The sequence below is a fragment of the Octopus sinensis genome, linkage group LG3 (genome assembly GCF_006345805.1).
Source record: "Octopus sinensis linkage group LG3, ASM634580v1, whole genome shotgun sequence".
Lineage (NCBI taxonomy): Eukaryota > Metazoa > Mollusca > Cephalopoda > Octopoda > Octopodidae > Octopus > Octopus sinensis.
The window spans coordinates 72,569,023-72,589,168 of NC_042999.1; the positions used below are offsets into that span (position 1 = coordinate 72,569,023).

Below are 20,146 nucleotides of genomic sequence, written 5' to 3' on the forward strand. Positions count from 1 at the left end.
TCAAACTTCCTTTCTCTACCTCACTCTTCATGGAATTTTCAAAAAAACTTTTTAAAACATAAATATTCTTGACAAGTTATACAATGACGAAAACCGGTTGAATAAATATATATTTATATATTTTATCAATTTCTCATTTTATTAAAATTTTCTTTCATTTGAGCATTCTGCATTTTTAAAAAAATTTTTCCTTACTTATCATTTCTCCACGTGCGGTCAACACAACCCCACCATTTATTGATCTATATATATAGATATATATATATGTGTGTGTGTGTATGTATGTATGTATATATACACATATACACATACACAGATTGCAACAAATGGCAAGATACTCCATTGGAATAGATCCATCCAACCCATACAGTATGGAAAATCCAGATACAAAATGAAGATTATACTACATGCACTAGTAGCAAGTACCCAGTATTACCTAGATTCATAAATTACATAAGAAATATTTTAATCTCTCACCACCTGAAATCTAATCCAATAAGAGCTGTATAGTGTGTTAAGAAATATTTCACAAAAAACTGAATGTTGAAAAAGCAAACTGATAAAAAAATAAACAGTAAAAATCAAGAAATTGAGATGATGAACAGGTGAAAAGATTATTAAAAATATGAATATCACAGTCATCATCATCATCATCACTAATATTTTACATTTGTTTCATCTTATTGTATGGATTGGGCAGTATATCAAAAATAAATACGAGTGCATCTAATTCTGCCAGTCCATATGAAGTATGGAAATTGATATTAAAAATAGATAAAATATGAAATATGATAACTAAAACAGATAAAATACGAAATATTATATTTCATAAAATAGATAAAATATGTTTCACTGTGTAATACAATCGATGTCTTAACTCAGCTTAGTTGTTTTCAGTTGTACTTACACACACAGACAGTTTCAAATGTAGAGCCACATTTAAAATACTTAGATTAAGACAAGCTATTTTAAATGCTTGGTGTCAAGATACATTCAGAAACAAAATTTCAGCTATGGATGTTCAACTAGTGGAAACAAGACATAGATAGATGCTATTTCATTTCTAAGATAAAATAAGTTTTTTAATTCCATCAGAATTTTTCTTTTATCCTTCTGTTTATCTATGAGAATCTTATTGAATCATCAATTGATACATAAGCAGTCTGATTGATAACAGAATAGCACTGAATCTGACAAGATCCAACTAGAATAAAATTACAAAACTTCATATCTTCTATATTCAGATTTAACTCAAATATTCTCTGGTTCATTTTATGCCTGTTATTCTGTGCTAGCATGGGTTACATGAATGTTATAGAAGCACTATTTCATAGGCAGATGCCCTTCCTGATGCTAACGTTTACTTGTTTTTCCAGCATGGGGATCTCTTATTCCAGACAGCTTCAAAAGCACAAAGCAGGCTGGCAATCCATTACAAAAGGAGAAATGCCAAGAGAACACCACACATGTTGTGATTTTTTTTAATAAGTGAGTGGCAAATATAAACAAACATACACACACAAAAGGCTACAATAGAAAGCATGTGCCACAAATTGGACAAGTGTTTTCCACCATAGACTCAGGTGAGTGAAATAAAGTAAACAGAAACTGTGTAGAAGATCATCAGTTGGACTGAAGTATCTCATCATTCATCATCCATAATCTAAATGGTACCTGTAACTCAAAGAACCAGGTTTGTCACATACTGTGCTATGTAGATTCTTCCTAAGGAGTAGAAACAATGTACAAATGTCCGAGGGATACTCAGCCACACACACACACAATATTTTAATGTGTTGGCAGTACTAACCATTGAAACTTGAATATACATATGTACATTGAAGTATATATTTAGCATGAGCATTCCAGTTTTAAAATAGGTACAGCATATACATGCATGTCATAAGAGGTACCTAATAGGGTTGACAACATGTAGGGCATCCACTGCCTCAAAAAAACCCTCCAACCCAGTGGGCATTACATGATGATGACAAATATTTGAGTGTGCGTGTCTGTAAAAAAGTATTCAACCATGAATTCCCCTAATTAATTTAGAATGTCCTCCCCATGTATGACAGACAACAGACACTTGGTAGCATCAACCAGTATATTAATGTTTTTTTTTTAAATACATATTGCAATTCTTATCAATTCTCCTTCATATCAACTTCTTAGATTAGCTTCAATTACTCATATAGCTTGAAGTAGCAGCTCTAAGTTTCTTCTGCAACCTCAAACAGTAGCTCTCGACTATCCTTGTTTTATATTATTCATACAATCCACTATCTGATTAAGTTGTCCCAATTTGTTTTTCTCATTTGTTGATATTCATTTTGTATCACAACTGAAGATTCTTCAATCTCAGCTGTGACACAAAGCAAATTATCAACAAGAGAAAACAAATCAGGGCAATTTAAAAGCACAATACAATTACTGGCATATACAGCTGGATGAAGAGAATTCTAAACTGGGTACAATGAATACTGTTTTAATTTCATTAACAGCAAAGACAAAGATCTCCATTATGAAACTGTTCAGGTATGTTTTGTTTTATAATGAAAAATGTGATGATCCTTAGTTCCACATGAATTTTAATATGTGAGTTAACTTGATTTTAACACAGATGATGATGATGATGATGACAACGAAGGTAAAAAAGATGAAGAGACCAACCTTCTTGCACTTTTGGTAAGACAGAAATAATGGACACAATAATGCAAAGAATCAAATTGAAGCTGATAAAGAATTTATGAGCAACACATTCTGAATCCTGGAGGGAGAAACAAAAACACAAACATTATTTTACTAATAAAACCAAAAAGATAAAATGTAATAGTTCAGAGTATATCAATAGTAATACTTTTTCATATTTAAAAGAAAATGGTCAAGAAAACCTTTATTTCATAGTGTAACTTGATAGAAGCACTTCAAGACTTAGTGAGTCGAGCCCCAAAATGCTACTGAATTCCTTTTGAGTTACACTGTTTGTAAATTTAAGTTTACCCAACTGTTAAGATCATCATTTGTTTTTAGCCTTTAAACTGGTCCAAATTCAAGAAGATTGTTTCCAAAATACTTTACATATACTTACTGATTAGAGAAAAGACAGTACACATGGACCCAGAAGAGTGTCAAACTAGAGAAACCATCCCAAAAATGGAACATACAAGACACAACTACACATGGTCCCAACACATCTAAGAGGGTAGAATTTCTAAATAAATTACTTGAATCATAACCCACACCAGCATAAAAGTAATGATGACAATATAAGACATATGTGCATGTATGTGTGTGCGTATATAGCACGACCTTCGAACATTGGGCCTTACCAAGGCAATGACTAGTGACTGGGACCTTTGGAGATATGCTGTGCTTGAGAAGACCCAACAAGCCAAGTGAGACCATAGCCCATTTATGAATACTCCTCATTCAATGGACAATAAACCTTGCTTGTGAAGACCTATTGAGGTAAGCGAAATCAAAATCGCTGACGTGGCCCATGATAGTACCGCCTGATTGGCACTCATGCCAGTGGAACATTAGAAGCACATCCAAACATGGGATGTAACCAGCCCACTTATGAGTACCCCTCATTAATTGGACAATGAACTTTGCTTGCAAAGACCTATTGAGGCAAGTGTAAACAAATCAAAATCACTGACGTGGTCAATGATAGTACCGCCTGATTGGCACTCTTGCCAGTGGAACGTTAAAAGCACATCCAAGCATGATCATTGCTAGGGCCATGGATTGGCTCCTGTGCCGGTTACATGTGAAAAGCACCATTTGAGCGTGATCATTGCCAGCATTGCTTTACCGGGACAGGTGCTGGTGGCATGTGAAAAACAACATTCAAGCGTGGTTGTTGCCAGTGCTGCCGGACTGGCTCCTATGCAGGTAGCACATGAAAACACCTTTTGAGTGTGGTCGTTGCCAGAACCACTGACTGGCCCTCGTGCTACTGGCACGTAAAAGCACCCACTACATTCTTGGAGTGGTTGGCATTAGGAAGGGCATCCAGCTGTAGAAACTTTGCCAGATCAGATTGAACCTGGTGCAGCCTCTGGCTCACCAGTCTTCAGTCAAACTGTCCAACCCATACCAGCATGGAAAGCGGATGTAAAACGATGATGATGGCATAAACACTGCATCAACCAGTCTACTGAGTGTTGTTATCCACAACTGGTCACAATGTGTTTCCTCAAATTGTCATAACTTTCAAATGATGTCACCCCACTGGCTTGGCAAACAGGCACACTATATATATCTAAATAAATAAATAAATATATATATATATATATATCATCATATATAATATTACCTAAAAAGCTATAACTGATGGGTCAAGAGTTTCATCCAAATTCATTTAACAAACTGAATAAAATGAAGACATCAAAGTTATACACACCAAAAAAAAGAAATTCAAATATTCTGGATCCATCTCAAAAATACCATTTCAGTCATATAACTAACTGAGCTGTCCTCAGTAGGATTTGAACTCACAGTAATGAGAGTCAGAACAAATATCATAAGGCATTCTACCCACCACTCTAAAGATTCTTCCAATTCACTAATTGACCAAATCATTATCAACTAATTAACTGAATCATTGTTGCACCATATCAACTAATTAACAGAATCATTATCAACCAATTAATTGAATCATTGTTGCACTATATCAACTAATTAACTGAATTGTTAAAGTGAACTCATTTCACTAACTATAGATCAATCTGTGCTATTTTCCTTTTTATAAATTTCATATAAAATAATTTACTGACCGCAGCATAGAAGATGTAGAAGAGTACCACAGCCGCAAGGGAGAGTACGTAAAAGAGTGCAGTAAAGAACAACAATCCTGTAATAAAGACAGAGGAAAACATGAGAAACAGTATATAGTAATGTACTGTGATTAAATATGAATCAATTAAGAAATTTACAGTAGATCATTAAAACATATACTGGCATTTCAGTCAATTACTTTTAAATCTTAAGACAAGAATGCTGGTTAGCTTAAAAGGAAAAATTCTAAAAGGAAACTGAATTTGATAAATTACAAATAATTAACAATAGATGTGATGGTGATAATGATAATAATGACAACAACAGTAATAATGGTTTCAAATTTTGGCACAAGGCCAGCAGTTTTATGGGGAGGGTATTAGTTAATCCCATCAACCCCAGTACTTGACTGGTACTTTATTTTATAAACCCAATTTGATTAAAATAAAAAAGCAATGTTGATCACAGTAGTGTCTGAACTCAGAACATAAAGAGCCAGAGGAAATAAAACAAAATATTTTTCTTGACACTAACAGTTCTAGCAATCAACCAAGAGATTTCTAATAAATAAAAATCAGCTTAATTAAAAAAGTGATTATCTTTTCTCAAGATTTCACATATTTGTTAATCCAGCCAGTAAACAATTTTGTGATTCTTCTTTGCGCTACTTTGGCAAATAAAGTAATGTCTATGCTGTGCTGATGAGGTCATAATAACACTGAATCATGTCCAAAGTTCTACCAAAACAAAATAGCCACCATTTATTATTGTTTTCCCTGCATCACTGCATATTTATTTTGAGTTAGCTTTTCAATGCCCCATACATTAAATATGTTAATATTACTGTTTCATGAATATATTTCTGAGATCATGAAATTTTAGAGTTATTTTTTTTGGTTTTTTTAGGGAGGTCATATCACTACCATTACCATCACCCAGTAAAAGATTTTATTTTGGAAACTCCACAGCAAGGTATCTATCTCTGTCCCTCTATACCTTTAATCTCTCATCAGCTGGCACAAAGCCACCCCACCTCAATACTGTTCCCCACCTCCCAGCTGAGGGGATTTTGTCTAGTAAGTTACTTGGTGATCTTGTCAGTGCTCATGTCTCGTAAAAAGCACTGGTACTGGTGTCACATAAGAAGTACTGGTGCTGGTGACACATAAGAGACATCCAATACACTCTGTAAAGTGGGTGGTGTTAGGAAGGGCATCCAAATATAGAAATCATGCCAAAACAGACAATGGAACCTAGTGTAGCTCCAGCCAGCTCTTGTCATGCTGTCCAATTCATGCCAGCATGGAAAATGGACATTAAATGATGATGATGAAGTGAGACTGAAACTTAAGTTTACTTGGAGAAAAGGTTAGCAAAAAACAAATACGTTTGAGAACTAATAATTTAATCCTTTAACATTTCCACCAACCAAATCTGATCATTTATTCAAACCAGCCTACTGAAGCAACATTACCCCTAATAAAACTAATGAGTTCAAATGTTTCATAGCTCATTATTATATCAATTTATGTATGCTAAACTGCTCCATTTTCTACTTTGTGATCATAACTTTAGATTGGTTTATTGTTTTATAAAATTGCTAATAAATAGTACGAAAAATGATAATAAAATGTTTGTCATACCGAAGTAATAGCATTTGGACTCTGTTTCTTCATATTTTTCAACCCAGCTCTCATTCCAGCCATGAGCAAAGTCTACCAAAAGGATCAGTTGTATCAGGATGAAGAGCAGACCTCCAGCCATACCAATTCCCATCCAAGCTGTCAAAACAAGATTGTAAGAATAAGAAATTACTCTTTCCCTTTTTAACAGAAAGTATAGGTGTATGCATGGTTGTATTTCAGAAGTTCATTTCTTAACCATTTGGTTTCCGGTTCAGTCCCAGAACACTGTACCATGGACAAGTGTCTTCTATTATAGCACTGGGCTAGTCAAAACCTCTGTGAATATATTTGGTAGAGGGGAAACTAAATGAAGTTTGTGTGTGTGTGTGTTGGCCAAGCACTCGTATAGGAGCATCACTGTCTTATCCAGTTTCCTTCATTTGGAATCTTCTGTGAAAGTCTCTCATGTCTGCAGTCTTCCATCCTTCTGTTGTGCTGTGTTTGTTGGACATGGGGAAATAGTACCTTAGTTTCAACTAGATGAGGGTTGATGACAGAAAAGGCATCCTGCCAAAGAAAATCTGCCTCAATGAATTCCATCTGACCCATGCCAACATGGAAAATGGAAGTTAAGACTATGAAGGTTATGATAATAAAAGCAAATTTAGGCTGAACATCTCACCAAGAAAAGGATTCAAGTTAATATCTAGAAAAAAAACAACTTACCCTGACCAAAGGCCCCACGAGGAATGAAAAAAGCAGCAATTCCAAGTCCAATCAAGATAAGGAATTTGAAGAACCAAAACCTGGACAGCAAAAAAAAGACAATATATTATTCATTTGTATGAATACTGACTCACACAAAATATGAGTTTCTACATCAGCATATGCTTATATCATGCTACACACAGAATGTCAACTCTCATCAGTGGCCTTTGTGGGATGCCATCTCTATGGGTTTTGGTGAATTACAATGACCCCACCAATACCTTGACAAATGAACTCGTTGATAAAGGTCAGTGGTTCTCAACCAAGTCCATTTGAGCCTTGGGGGTCCACATATGATTTTGTTGTTAAAATTTATGTGCAATAAATTGGTTATACTTCTACAATACACAAAATATTTTAACAATTTTGTATGCAGTTTTAAATAATATTTAATCATAAAAATTCTAATAGTATTTTTTAAGTATTGAATGGCTATGGGGGTCAACACAAGTGAAATAAGGATCAAAAGTCTCTATTAGATAGAAAGTGATTGAGAACCATTGATATAGATAATCATCAACATCATCACTGTATGCTGGCATGGCTGGGTAGATCACCACAATCTGAGACATTTCTTATTGACAGCTACTGTAACAAAGATGGGCCACAGTAGAGCAGTGTGAACTTCGACTATATTGGGTTGGAAGACAGGAAGATGAGGGTAGTCCAATACAGCTTCATATATTGGCCTGCTGAAGAGCAAGTGATTCAGAGTGATGAAGATGGCATTTATATGTATATCATCATCATTTAAGGTCCATTGTCCATGCTGGCATGGGTTGGACAGTTTGACCAAGCTGGCATGCTGGAAGGCTGCACCAGACTCTAGTCTGATTTGGCATGGTTTTCTAGAGCTGGATGCCCTTCCTAACGTCAACCACTCCAAGAGTGTAATGGGTGCCACTGGCATGGGTGCCAATTTGCGTGACACCGGTATCTGCCAAGGCTGTTATTTTGTTCAGCTTGATGGGTCTTCTTCTCCAGCACAACATAATGCCAAAAGTTTTGGTCATTGCTTCAGTGAGGCCCAACACTCGAAAGCAACTTTACCTCTATATTTATTAAGAAAGACATCTCAACTACTATCCAGGAAGTGTCCGGACTCAATATGCAGAAAAGATGTACATAGAATTCAATACAATATATCTGAAGTAAACTACAAGGACACAAAGGATGCAGTGGGATCACAGCAGACTGAAAGGAAAGGACTTTGTATGCAGCAGATGTACAGTATTAAGTAAGGCAGCCACAACATAAATTCTTTCAAATGTTTTGAAGAATCCCTAGCAGTACTTCACTTGTGTTACCAAGGTGACCTAATTAGCAACAGAGGTGAGTGTTCCAAAAACATAGTGGCCAGAGTAACAGCCAGTGGTTAAAGTTTAGGGCTAGCAACAAAGGGCTTTTGTTTCCCAGTGGAAGGGGCAGGATGTATGACATGCAAAAGAAGTGCAATTCTGCATGGTAGCAAAACTTGGATGTAAAACTGATGTAAAGTAACAATTATGATACACAACAAAGTAGAGGATAAGATCTGTCAAACCTGTGCAGTGATGATGATGATGATGATGATAATAGAATTCAAAGGACTTTCACACAATTTCCATCTACCAATTTTACCAAGTTACCATCATCATCATCATCAAACCTTTAAGGTCTGTTTTCCATGCTGACATGGGTTGGATGGTTTGATCAGAGTTGGAAAGCTGCACCAGGTTCCAGTCTGTTTTGGCTTTGTTTCTACAGTTGGATGGCTTTCCTAAAACCTTACTAAAGTCACCCTAATGTACAGTATCCCTCAGCACATTACTGCTTACTTTAATGAGCACATTTGCTCTTACCACCACCATTTTATAATTCCATTATTTAACTGTAAAAATCCTATTCACAGTAAGGTCATCTGAAGTATCATTATAGTTATTTAACCTGCCTTAGAATCACAAATGGAATGTCTGATATTGTGCCACCTACATTCAAAGCGTGCCTCACTCATTTTTCCATTGGATATGAATATTAAAATACCATCTCAAAAGAATATGCAAACATTTCAAACATAAATATTATACAAATAAACAGGATACAAGAATTGGCAATTAGCAAAAATTATATTTTAAAAAAAGAAAAACCTAAATTGCTGCATCTTACCCATTTTGAATTCCAGATCTCGGATCACGTGATGATTTTACATTTATCATAATAATGCTGAATAGGAAAAAAAATGCAGTCGTTGCAAAGCAAACTCTATAGACAGACAAATAACCAACAACTTCATCACAAAACACTGTTCTGTTGGTTTGAGGCAATGAGGGACCAAAGAAGTTATTACAAAGCCCTGGTATCTGGAAATATGAAATAAAAAAATGAAATGTAATAATACAATCAGTGAAATATCAATTCAATTAAAATATATCTAACTTTCTCACAACTACTCTGTCTCTGTATATATGTTTATGGGGACACACCCCCACACATCACCTCTATATTCTGTTTACCTAAAATTGACCAGTTCTTCCACCCCATAATTCAATCAGACTTCCTTCTACCTGCCTACTTTTCTGTTGGACACAATATCCACAATCCTTTGAATTCTCAGTGCTATCTTAATGAATGTCATGTCCTTTGTTATCAGAAGCTAAGATATCCTTCGTTAATTTGCTACATTCATTCATTTCTCTACTGTTTGCTTAATGTAATATTCTACCTCCTGGTCGATATGTTCTCTCTCTCTTTTCTCTTTTTGGATATTTGAATTTTAACCACTGTACAAAGCTTAAAGTGTTAACTTGCCCATAAAGCATTCATCCCACCACAAAATACCAGAAATATATTCTGATTCACTCTCCTCATAAGTAACCAACCTTCAACCTTCCTCTGAGAGTTTCACTGTCTTTGTATTATATACATATCTTGCAATCGGTACTACTACCCCTCCTCTCTCTCCTATATCAAGCAGCTGAGACTACAAACCCATCAAAACTTCTACCACCATCACCACCAATTCTTATTTAGGCACAAGACTGACAATTTTGAGAAGGATAGGACAGTTGGTTACATCAACCTCAAAATAACATGATTGTAATAATGAATCATCATCATCATCGTTTAATGTCCGCTTTCCATGCTAGCATGGATAGGACGGTTCAACTGAGGTCTGGGAAGCCAGAAGGCTGCACCAGGCCCAGTCTGATCTGGCAGTGTTTCTACAGCTGGATGCCCTTCCTAACGCCAACCATTCCGTGAGTGTAGTGACCACTCCGTGATGGCAAAGTTAATTTCTAAATGACATAAGGTATCACTTGATAATTACATTTCTCAGAAGCATCTCGGTTTTGTCAGCCAAGAAGCAAATGTAGGCATTATTTAAAGTTAACTTAAAAAAAATTAACAAAAAAATAAAGTGAGATTAAATGATTGGCACCAGACTGATTTAACATGAAATAGACTTACCTTGCCAAGTTCTGTTCGTAAGTTTGGTATAAGCATAATGCTTGCCACAATTGTACTGAATAAGAGCATGAGTGCATAGCCAATCCGACTTGCAGTAGAACTTTTGCAAGATGGGCATGCTGAACAACAAAGGGAACACGCAGCACTGCCACAACAACAGGCTAACTGAAAAATAAAATGGGGAAAATAGAGATTGGTGTTTTTCAAGTAATTTAACAATTCATGGTCAATATTGACTCCTAGGGGTGTCTATATGGCTATCCAAGGAGTCAATAAACATCTGACATGATTTTAAGCATTAAGAACTTTGAATTATATACAAATTGAATCTAGAAAAGCATAGTAATTTAAAGAAAAAACTAATTTCCAGCCAAATATCAATGCAATGACTAGTATTCATCCACACATATTTCATATTAAATATATTAATATCATATATCAATATGACTGAAATTTTATTGTTCTTTTTATCAATTTCATTTAGTACTTTCATTTTAAATATTTCTTAATAAAAAGTGATAATGACTCAAAAGAACAAAGAAATTGCTGTTTTTAAATCAAGAAATTTTTTATTAGTAATACATTTTAATTTTATTTCAGAAATTTACATGATGGGAGTCAAAAAATTATCAACAAAAAAAATTTGCCGATCTCTGAATTAACCTTTTCACTATCTTCCTGAGACTGCCACTCATCCTATAATACATATTTAAATTAAAACATTCCATCATAATGTTATGGCAAAACTTTTTACTATAATTTGTTCTAAAAACCAACTTAATAACGACAGTTACTTTCCAATTCTTGATTACTTTAAAGAAATTACTTTTAAGAGATGCAACACAGAATTTTGTCAGTGAACAGGCTGCGGTCTCAAAGCGCCGAAAATATTTTGGCAAATTAAATTTAAATGTTGAAGTGAATGTAACAGTTTTTGCATGTTTCTTAATTGGCTTATAAACACCTTCCACACTGCAATTGTTTTTGATTACTTTAAAATTTAGAAGAAATACAGTGTATTTCATTAGAACAAGGACCATGAAATGGTTAAATGATTTGGAGATTTCGGTATCCTTTTTCATTGTTGTTGTTTGTGTGCATGTGTGTGTTTTTACCACACACACATGCTAAAATGCTCTAGTTCATTTATGACTCATTCCAGGTAATAACATCTTAATTCCATTGGCCCCAATCACACCTTTAACAGAAAGTAAAGCCAAAATATAAGGAAAAACATTAAGTGGGAAATGTCAATCATGTGAACTGACCAGTTAAAAGATCTTTTTAGAAATTTCACTTTGTTGCTTAAACTTTTTAGCATTTAAAATGGCCATATCCTGCTCAAATATTCTACTTATTTTACATTAAAACTAGCCAGATCTGGCCTCTCACACCTACTTTATGATGTCATTTTAAAAGCAAGCAATCAGATCATCAAAATCTCAAAGCTATGAGATAATTAATTCAAATTAATTATCTCATAGCTTAATTTGAATTAATTATCTCATAGCTTAATTAATTCAAAGTAATGTGAATAAATAAGCATTACATTTGTCTGAGTAATGTGAATGATAAGGGATTAACCTTTCTTCAAAGCAAATCAGTTCTAAAAACAGAGCCTGTGAGAACTAAAAAATTTAATGATAGGAAATATATAAACCTTTGAGAACTGTAGCGGTTTTTAAACCTGTAATGTATTATTTCTCTGTATAAAGAGAACTATTATATATGTATAAGGAAATAAGTTAGTGAAAACAGATTATCCAAAAATAGAAAGAATTAGTTCAGTGTATTCATCATCATCGTTAATTTCCACTTTTCATGTTTGCACGAGTCAGAGGGAATTTTGTTAAGGCAGGTTTTATACAGTTGGATGCCCTTCTTCACAAACCTACACCAGTTTCCAAGCAAGGCAATATTTCCTCATGGCCAGACAAGTTTTCACAGAAGACCGGAAAATGAACAACATTGCTTGTATGATGGTGGTACTCATTTACAATCATCACATGGCGTAAAGACCGGAGTACACACAAACATGCGTGTCACCAGTCACAGTATAATCATCATCATCATCGTTTAACGTCCGTTCTCCATGCTAGCATAGGTTGGACGGCTCGACCGGGGATCTGGGAAGCCAGAAGGCTGCACCAGGCTCCAGTCTGATCTGGCAGTGTTTCTACAGCTGGATGCCCTTCCTAATGCCAACAATGATGATGGGAAGATAAGATCCTTCTCTCTCTCTCGTTTGTGGCATTTCCCTTTCCAACAGCTAGTACTGGGGAAGAGATAACCCACCAAATTCAACCATGAAGCTTTGGTCAACCAAGGGACCAAGGTGTCATGCAATGGGACCAAACTCAAAACATGCAACTGTGAAACAAACCTTTTAACTACACATCCATGTCTGTGCCTATGGCCATATTTGCATCATCTACATGTGTGTGTGTGTGTGTGTGCAAATGTATGTATGCTCACACCTTTGTGATTGTGTTTGTTTCTCATTGCTTGAGAACCAGTGCTGGCTTTATGTCCCCTTAACTTAGCAGTTCAACAAAAACTACCGACAGAATAAGTACAAAACTAAATAAGTACTGGGATTTGAGTGTCTAAAACCTTCAAGGAAGTGTTCCAGCATGACCATAGTCCAATGACTGAAACAACTAAAAGAATAAAGATTACTATTTTTTTTAAATAAAAAATTTTTTAAATCCTCAAAATTCTTGCTTAATGTTAAAAACAGACACATTCAAGCTTCAGCCTAATCATCTGCATTATTCACAACACTTTTTTGCTTTTCCATTCATCAAACACTCATGTTGCTGGTGTAGAAACCAAATATTTTGCAATCCTTTATTTACTCTATATAACAAGGATTCAGATGTAGTATGCAAGAGGAGATTGTGCTGGTACAGTCATGTAATGCATATGAATGAAGACAGTTGCATCAATAATTGCTGATCTATACTTGTGGAGAAAATATGTGGAAGGGGTAGACCCAGGAAAAGGTGGGACAAAGTGTTGAGAAAAGATCTTCAGACACTGGACCTCACAGAGGGGTGATAAGGGATCGAGACTACTGGCAGTTTGCAGTGCTTGAGAATTCACATCAAACTAACTAAAATCATGGTTTTCCTTGCATACAGGTATGCTCCCACTGCATCCCTCTTCAGCTGAGCAATCTTAATCTGGCAGACTAATGGGTGCTGGTGCCACATAAAAGCACTCATGCCAGTGCTGTGTAAAACCATTCTAAAGTGGTTGGGCATTAGGAAGGGCATCCAACTGTAGAAACCATGACAAAACAGACATGAAGCCCAAGCAGCTCTTCAACTGGCCAGCTCCTGTCAAACCATTCAACCTATGCCAGGATGAAAAACAGACATTCAATGATAATGATGATCAACTAGTTCTATCTCTTATGTAAATCCCTGACCAACACACAAGACCCGCTGAACATTTTTGGTCTTATCCTCACCTCCAAACCCTGCCTCTGCCAAACCCGCCACAGTTTCTGCACCTATCAGCTTCACAGGCTACTGCACTATCTCAACTACCCACACTACATCTATATACTTTACAACCCATTTCTCTTCCAGCTTTGCAAGGCAAGTATTCTATAGTAAAATCCTAAAGTCTTGTCACTCCCTACTGAAAAGTAATAAGAACAATAGAGGAACAATATCAAACACATGTACTGATTTTAGTATATTCATTTTCATTGACACTGACACACATCAAGAAGGTCTGATTCAACACCATCATTTTCATGGCACAAAATGATGCAGCGCCTTGTCCTGTGCAATATTTTAGGAAGCTGTGCAAAGGCTGCTGAAACAGCATCCTTCAACTGGTATTGCTCTTGTGAAACTCTCTCCTTGATAATTGAAAATTAAAACAATATTTACAGGTGGTTACAAAACTTTCAGACCACCCTGTACTTCAAGTCAAGTCCTGTCATAAGCTTTATCTCTAAACCATCACAGACTAAAATCATCCTCTTAAGCATATCTCACTACATCCCCCACATAACCAAAATTCATTATTCCAAATATCCTGTCACCACCACAAAGTGGTTAACATTGATGAGTTATTCAATGAACACAACTAACATTATTTGCTTGTTCATTTTTACATCCATTTTTCTATGCTAGCATGGGTTAGGCAAACTGTATTCTTTTCTACTCTAGGCACAAGGCCTGAAATTTGGGGGGAGAGGGCCAGTCGATCAGATCGACCCCAGTACACAACTGGTACTTAATTTATCAACCCCAAAAGAATGAAAGGCAAAGTCAACTTCAGCGGAATTTGAATTCAGAACATAGACAGACGAAATACCTATTTCTTTACTACCCACAAGGGGCTAAACACAGAAGGGACAAACAAGGACAGACAAACGGATTAAGTTGATTACATCGACCCCCAGTGCGTAACTGGTACTTAGTTTATCGACCCCGAAAGGATGAAAGGTAAAGTCGACCCGGCGGAATTTGAACTCAGAACGTAACAGCAGACAAAATACCACTAAGCATTTTGCCTGGTGTGCTAACGTTTCTGCCAGCTCGCCAACTGTATTGTTGAGGCACCATTTTACATTAGGATGCCTTTCCTGACAATAATCCTAACTTATTTTTGCTTTTTTTCAAATAAGAGATACTTTATTCCACATGCCTCTGAAGTCCAGTGGCTGACTCATTAACAGGAAAAACAGCAGCAATGACACCACTTGTAGTTGAACAAATTTTCTAAGAGGAACAGATGTAACAGTATACACAAACACACATTTATTTATTTATTTAATGATGTGAAACTGAGTAATACCATCTGGTTGATAATTGATGAAGAATTAGGGACCTTTTGAGTCTGTCTTTCATCCATTTGTGCACTCAATATACATTACACATTTTTTAACTTTTCATTTGTGTATTTACAATACATTCTTTTTCTTATATATCAGTTCAATGAACACAACCATCATCATTTGTTTGTTCATTTTTACATCAGTTACCCTTGATATGCCTCTTCAATCTCTCTATCTCACTACAGGGATCAATCTTATTATTTTGAAACATTACAATGTGCCCCATTCCCATTCAACTAAACAAAATATAATCACAGTCCTCTCAACTAGCTTCGTTGGATACTAACTCTTCTTAGGCCCACCCTTATTACCAAACACTATTGATCCTATTGTGTTTCTCCCCCTAAATTCCATACGAACCACATCTCTCAATCACCATTACCAAATTTATACATCACTACTAAATACTCTCCAACCGACATTTTCCTCCCATCTCTCAATCTGCAGATGAACATCAGGTTTCGTATAGCCTGTCCCTTTCTCTAAGGATACAGCATAAAATTAAATCCCTAAAACTAGACACAAAGATATGAAGAGTCCTCTCACTTCTATACCTAATGTTTATAAATTGATCGATGTCATTGCTTTAAATTATACCAATAAACAAAACTGAGCTCAATTTTTGTCTATTCAAAACAACAAATTCTCAAGCACAAGTTTATGTCGTTTAAGCCAAAGTTAACTCTGATCAAAATGACCTATAATCAAAAAACATTCCAACTATGACTATCCCGTCTTTTTAAGAATGTCTTATCCTTATATAAGATGAGAGGGAATGATTTAAGTGGGATTTTGCTACTTCTTCTAGCAGGTCGAGCGACCACATAGAGGTTCCTACGCTAACAAATTAGCTAAGGGGGTTGAAGACATAAGATACTAACACAGAACAGAGATAGAGACTACATCTGGTACTATATATCTATGTAGCATTTACTTATAAGTCGAGTTATAAATAAACACCTTTTCGACACGTAACTTGTGAGTCACAGGGGAAACGTTTTGACAACTGCAGCCAACGCAAAATCTTTTTCTCAACCGACCAAATGTTAAAACCCAAGATGCATTAGAATCTCTGGTTTTATTTAAAGAACTACCAGCAGAATCTACTAGGCTTTGACACCTGGATTTTTTTTTTAATTTATTTATTTACTCATTATTTATTTATTCATTTATTTCGTATTTACATTTGAAATCAGAGCAGCAAATAGACTGATAATATACACAGAAAATCGTGTTTAATCTTCGGGATGAAAATAATATACACGACTAATGTAAACACGAAACAAATGGCGATTTACATGCGTGTAAATTAAATGAAAACGTACGTAAATACAAGGTGACAAGTTTTGTTCTTTTTTTTTTTATCATACACATTATTGTCACATTTACCTCTTGGAAAAGCATGTATGTCACTAACGTGCTAATCACCTGGGACGAGAGAGAGCGTCTACGTGGTTAGCTAAAATAACCTTTAAATCACACACTTAGTGTCTTAAGATATTGGACAATGCAGTCCTAGATATACAACTACAGAAAACGAGATGGTCACGGTTAAAACGCCTATGATTATAAATTAGTCTGCTCAATCACGCGCTAATTAAGTTTTCCGTAAAACTGAAGCACTGCGTAAGAAATGGTTATACAGGTATGTGTGCGCTTTGCATAAACACGTAGCTACGTGTGTATGTGTGTAATAGAGGAACTAATAGTAGGTCAAGGACCTAGACTTTCGTGCCAATGCACTAACCAAACATCAGCGGCACGAAGCAACTCGGCTAATAACAATAAAAAAATATTTATCCTTTAAGGAAGTTTGTTTCTCTAATTTCTAAGTACAAATACCGTAAATCCTCGAGTATAAATCCGCACATTTTTTCCCCAAAATTTAAAGGCCAAAATCCCTAGTGCGTACAATATACGAGGTTAAAAATGAAAATTATTTTCTAAGCAATGTCCGAGTCTCCATTTGCTGTCCGACAATATTTATTCAGACGCATTTTTGTGATGTCGGGCGCGAAAATACCTTAAATCATCCATAACTTGCAGTTAGCAACATTTATTAAATGTTATTACTGCTATTTCTTTGTTTTCTTCAAACAAAATGCACAAAAAAGCTACACATTTGCATTATGTTATATATACAATACTAATAAAGGACGTTACCGTATACATTTTTACAAACCAAGGACGTTATATAGCCCTCCTTGACTCAAGTTAGAGAAGGGATGGGTATTATACACAAGGTTTAGGTTTTTCAGAGGTACATCCCCCTAAAATCCCCTGCGTATTATACTCAAGGATTTACGGTAGATGAGAGAGAGAGAGAGAGTGCGTGTATGTGAGGCCAAATATACTCTACAACGTGTTCAGTACTCTTCACTCGTTTGTTAAATCTAAAAAAATAAAATGCACGTATATGTACGTCTCTCTCTTTCTCTTTGTTTGTATGTATGTATGTATGTATTATATATATATATATATAATGAGTTCAGTATGTGGCAAAGTAATTTATTTTACTAAGCCCTTTTATACAATGTAATATTTTGAATTCGCCTTAAATGGTCCCTTTACATACTGAATACTTGGTGAAATTGATTAATAACTAATTAATTTTACCCTCAATTGTTGAAATTATATATATATATATATATATATATATATATATATATATATATATATATATACACACATATATATATATATATATATATATATATATATATATACACACACACACACACACACAGCGCGATTGATATTAGTTGCATGTATACATTTTCTGGTATGGGATTATCTAGATTGTTGTTAAAATCGCAAATATTCAGAGACTAGACAATGGAACTAGCAACGCGGGCAGAAAAACCAATAACTACAAGAATGTAAACAACATTGTCACATTGCAATACGAGCAAAAACCGACTGCAACAATATAACACCAGCTTCTAATGATCTGCATACACAACTCTTTATCGATTGTCAAAAACCAGTTGCATCACTGTTTTACGCAAGACTACTTCCAGCAAGAACATGGAGAGGCTTGCCTATCAGTGAGCTATTCTCGTTGTTTTTATATTAGCAACGTTGCAGTACCGAAGACTGGGGGTCTTCAAATTGGCCAGTTCTGCATTCCTGGTAATAAATAACCAAGGGTTAATTCCAAGTGAACTTTCTTTCAATTGTTTAGTCCCTACCTCAGCTCAGCCAGTATAATATCAGCCCTCCTCAGTTTCCCTTTGGCTTATTCAGGGATACACAGGGAGTTTTAAATATTAGCTGTCTTGAAATGTAAACGGTGCTATATATCTAATCGCTTCATACATACATATTGTGTATATATATATATATATATATATATATATATATATATATATATATATGTGTGTGTGTGTGTGTGTATGTATGTATGTGTGTGTGTGTGTGTGTGTGTGTGTGTGTGTAAGCGTTATTAATTAAGAAAAATCATTATTATCCATTAAAATTGCAAACAATAATTATTATCATTACTTAATACACACGATAGTCAACAAATTGCGTTGTTAATTAAAAATCAGACAAGTTGACGTCACGTGACTGGCAGCACCTGCAGGACAGGTTTGCCGTTGAAATACTTATATACGCAACATTTACACTACTTGAGTATGTGAATAGTTATTGTTCCAAATAGTAGGAAGTAAAAGAATGAACATTCTGAATCATGGGCTGAACCCAAACTCAGAAGGAGGTAAGTAGGTCAGACGGAGTTTATTTGAGGCTGATTTTTCTACAGCCAAATGCCCTTCCTGTTACCAGGTAACGGAATATTTCTCCACGACCAGAGCTGTTCTCGCTGAAATGAAACTATTGTTCGTATTCATCTACAACCACTATGCTATGCCAAGGACGCACACACACACACACACACACATCTTTTACTTGTTTCATTCATTTGACTGCAGACATGTTGTAACCCCATCTTGAAGAGTCTATTATCAACTCCAGATGATAATGAAAAATATTTGGGGGTAATAGATCTTATTTCACACACAATATATACACAGATATACACACACACATACATGCACATATATATCGTCATTGTCATTTAACATGCTAGCATGGTTGGACAGTCTGACAAGAGCTAGTAAGTTAGGGGCCATACCAGGTTCCATTGTCTGTTCTGGTATGGCTTCTACAGCTGGAGGCCCTTCCTAACACCAACCACTTTACATGTATAAATTATACATGTTTATACACTGAAATGTGCATACATTTCTATTCAGTATTCAGTTAGCTAACTGACCTCTTCATTCTCACAAAATATTGACGTAATGAATGTCAAAGCTTAGCCAAGTCAATGACCGGTCAGTATAGCCTAGAAGTAGCTAATATCTTTGGATACACTGATGAGGATGGAAGATAAACAAGGAGAGTGAGCTGGAGATAGGGTAATTTATATTAGTATTCATAATTTTAAAAAAAGAACACAAAAATAGTTAAAATGCTTTTCTGTAAAGAATATAAAGAAGCTTTGAAATATATTTGACAAAAGTTTCACATTGTGCCCAGAGTGGGAATTTATCATTTTTGGAAGTTTGCCCCGAAGCCAAAAACCTGAGTTTAAGATAAAGTATGGTTCAATTTTTATAGCTCTTTCAAGTTGGCCAATTTAACAAAATTTACTTTT

General features: G+C 35.3%; 1 protein-coding gene across 3 annotated transcripts in view; it reads right to left on the reverse strand.

The window, feature by feature from the left end:
• LOC115209962 (serine incorporator 1) overlaps positions 1 to 20,146 on the reverse strand; it is a 52,931-nt gene that overhangs the window by 24,698 nt on the left and 8,087 nt on the right. For all 3 annotated transcript variants that reach the window (XM_029778609.2, XM_029778608.2, XM_029778610.2), the window contains exons 2-7: positions 10,626 to 10,790; positions 9,324 to 9,517; positions 7,137 to 7,216; positions 6,429 to 6,566; positions 4,785 to 4,861; positions 2,674 to 2,770 (exon numbers count right to left, since the gene is read on the reverse strand). In XM_029778609.2, the coding sequence (XP_029634469.1) occupies positions 2,674 to 2,770; positions 4,785 to 4,861; positions 6,429 to 6,566; positions 7,137 to 7,216; positions 9,324 to 9,517; positions 10,626 to 10,790 (751 nt within the window). The remainder of the gene's footprint in view (positions 1 to 2,673; positions 2,771 to 4,784; positions 4,862 to 6,428; positions 6,567 to 7,136; positions 7,217 to 9,323; positions 9,518 to 10,625; positions 10,791 to 20,146) is intronic.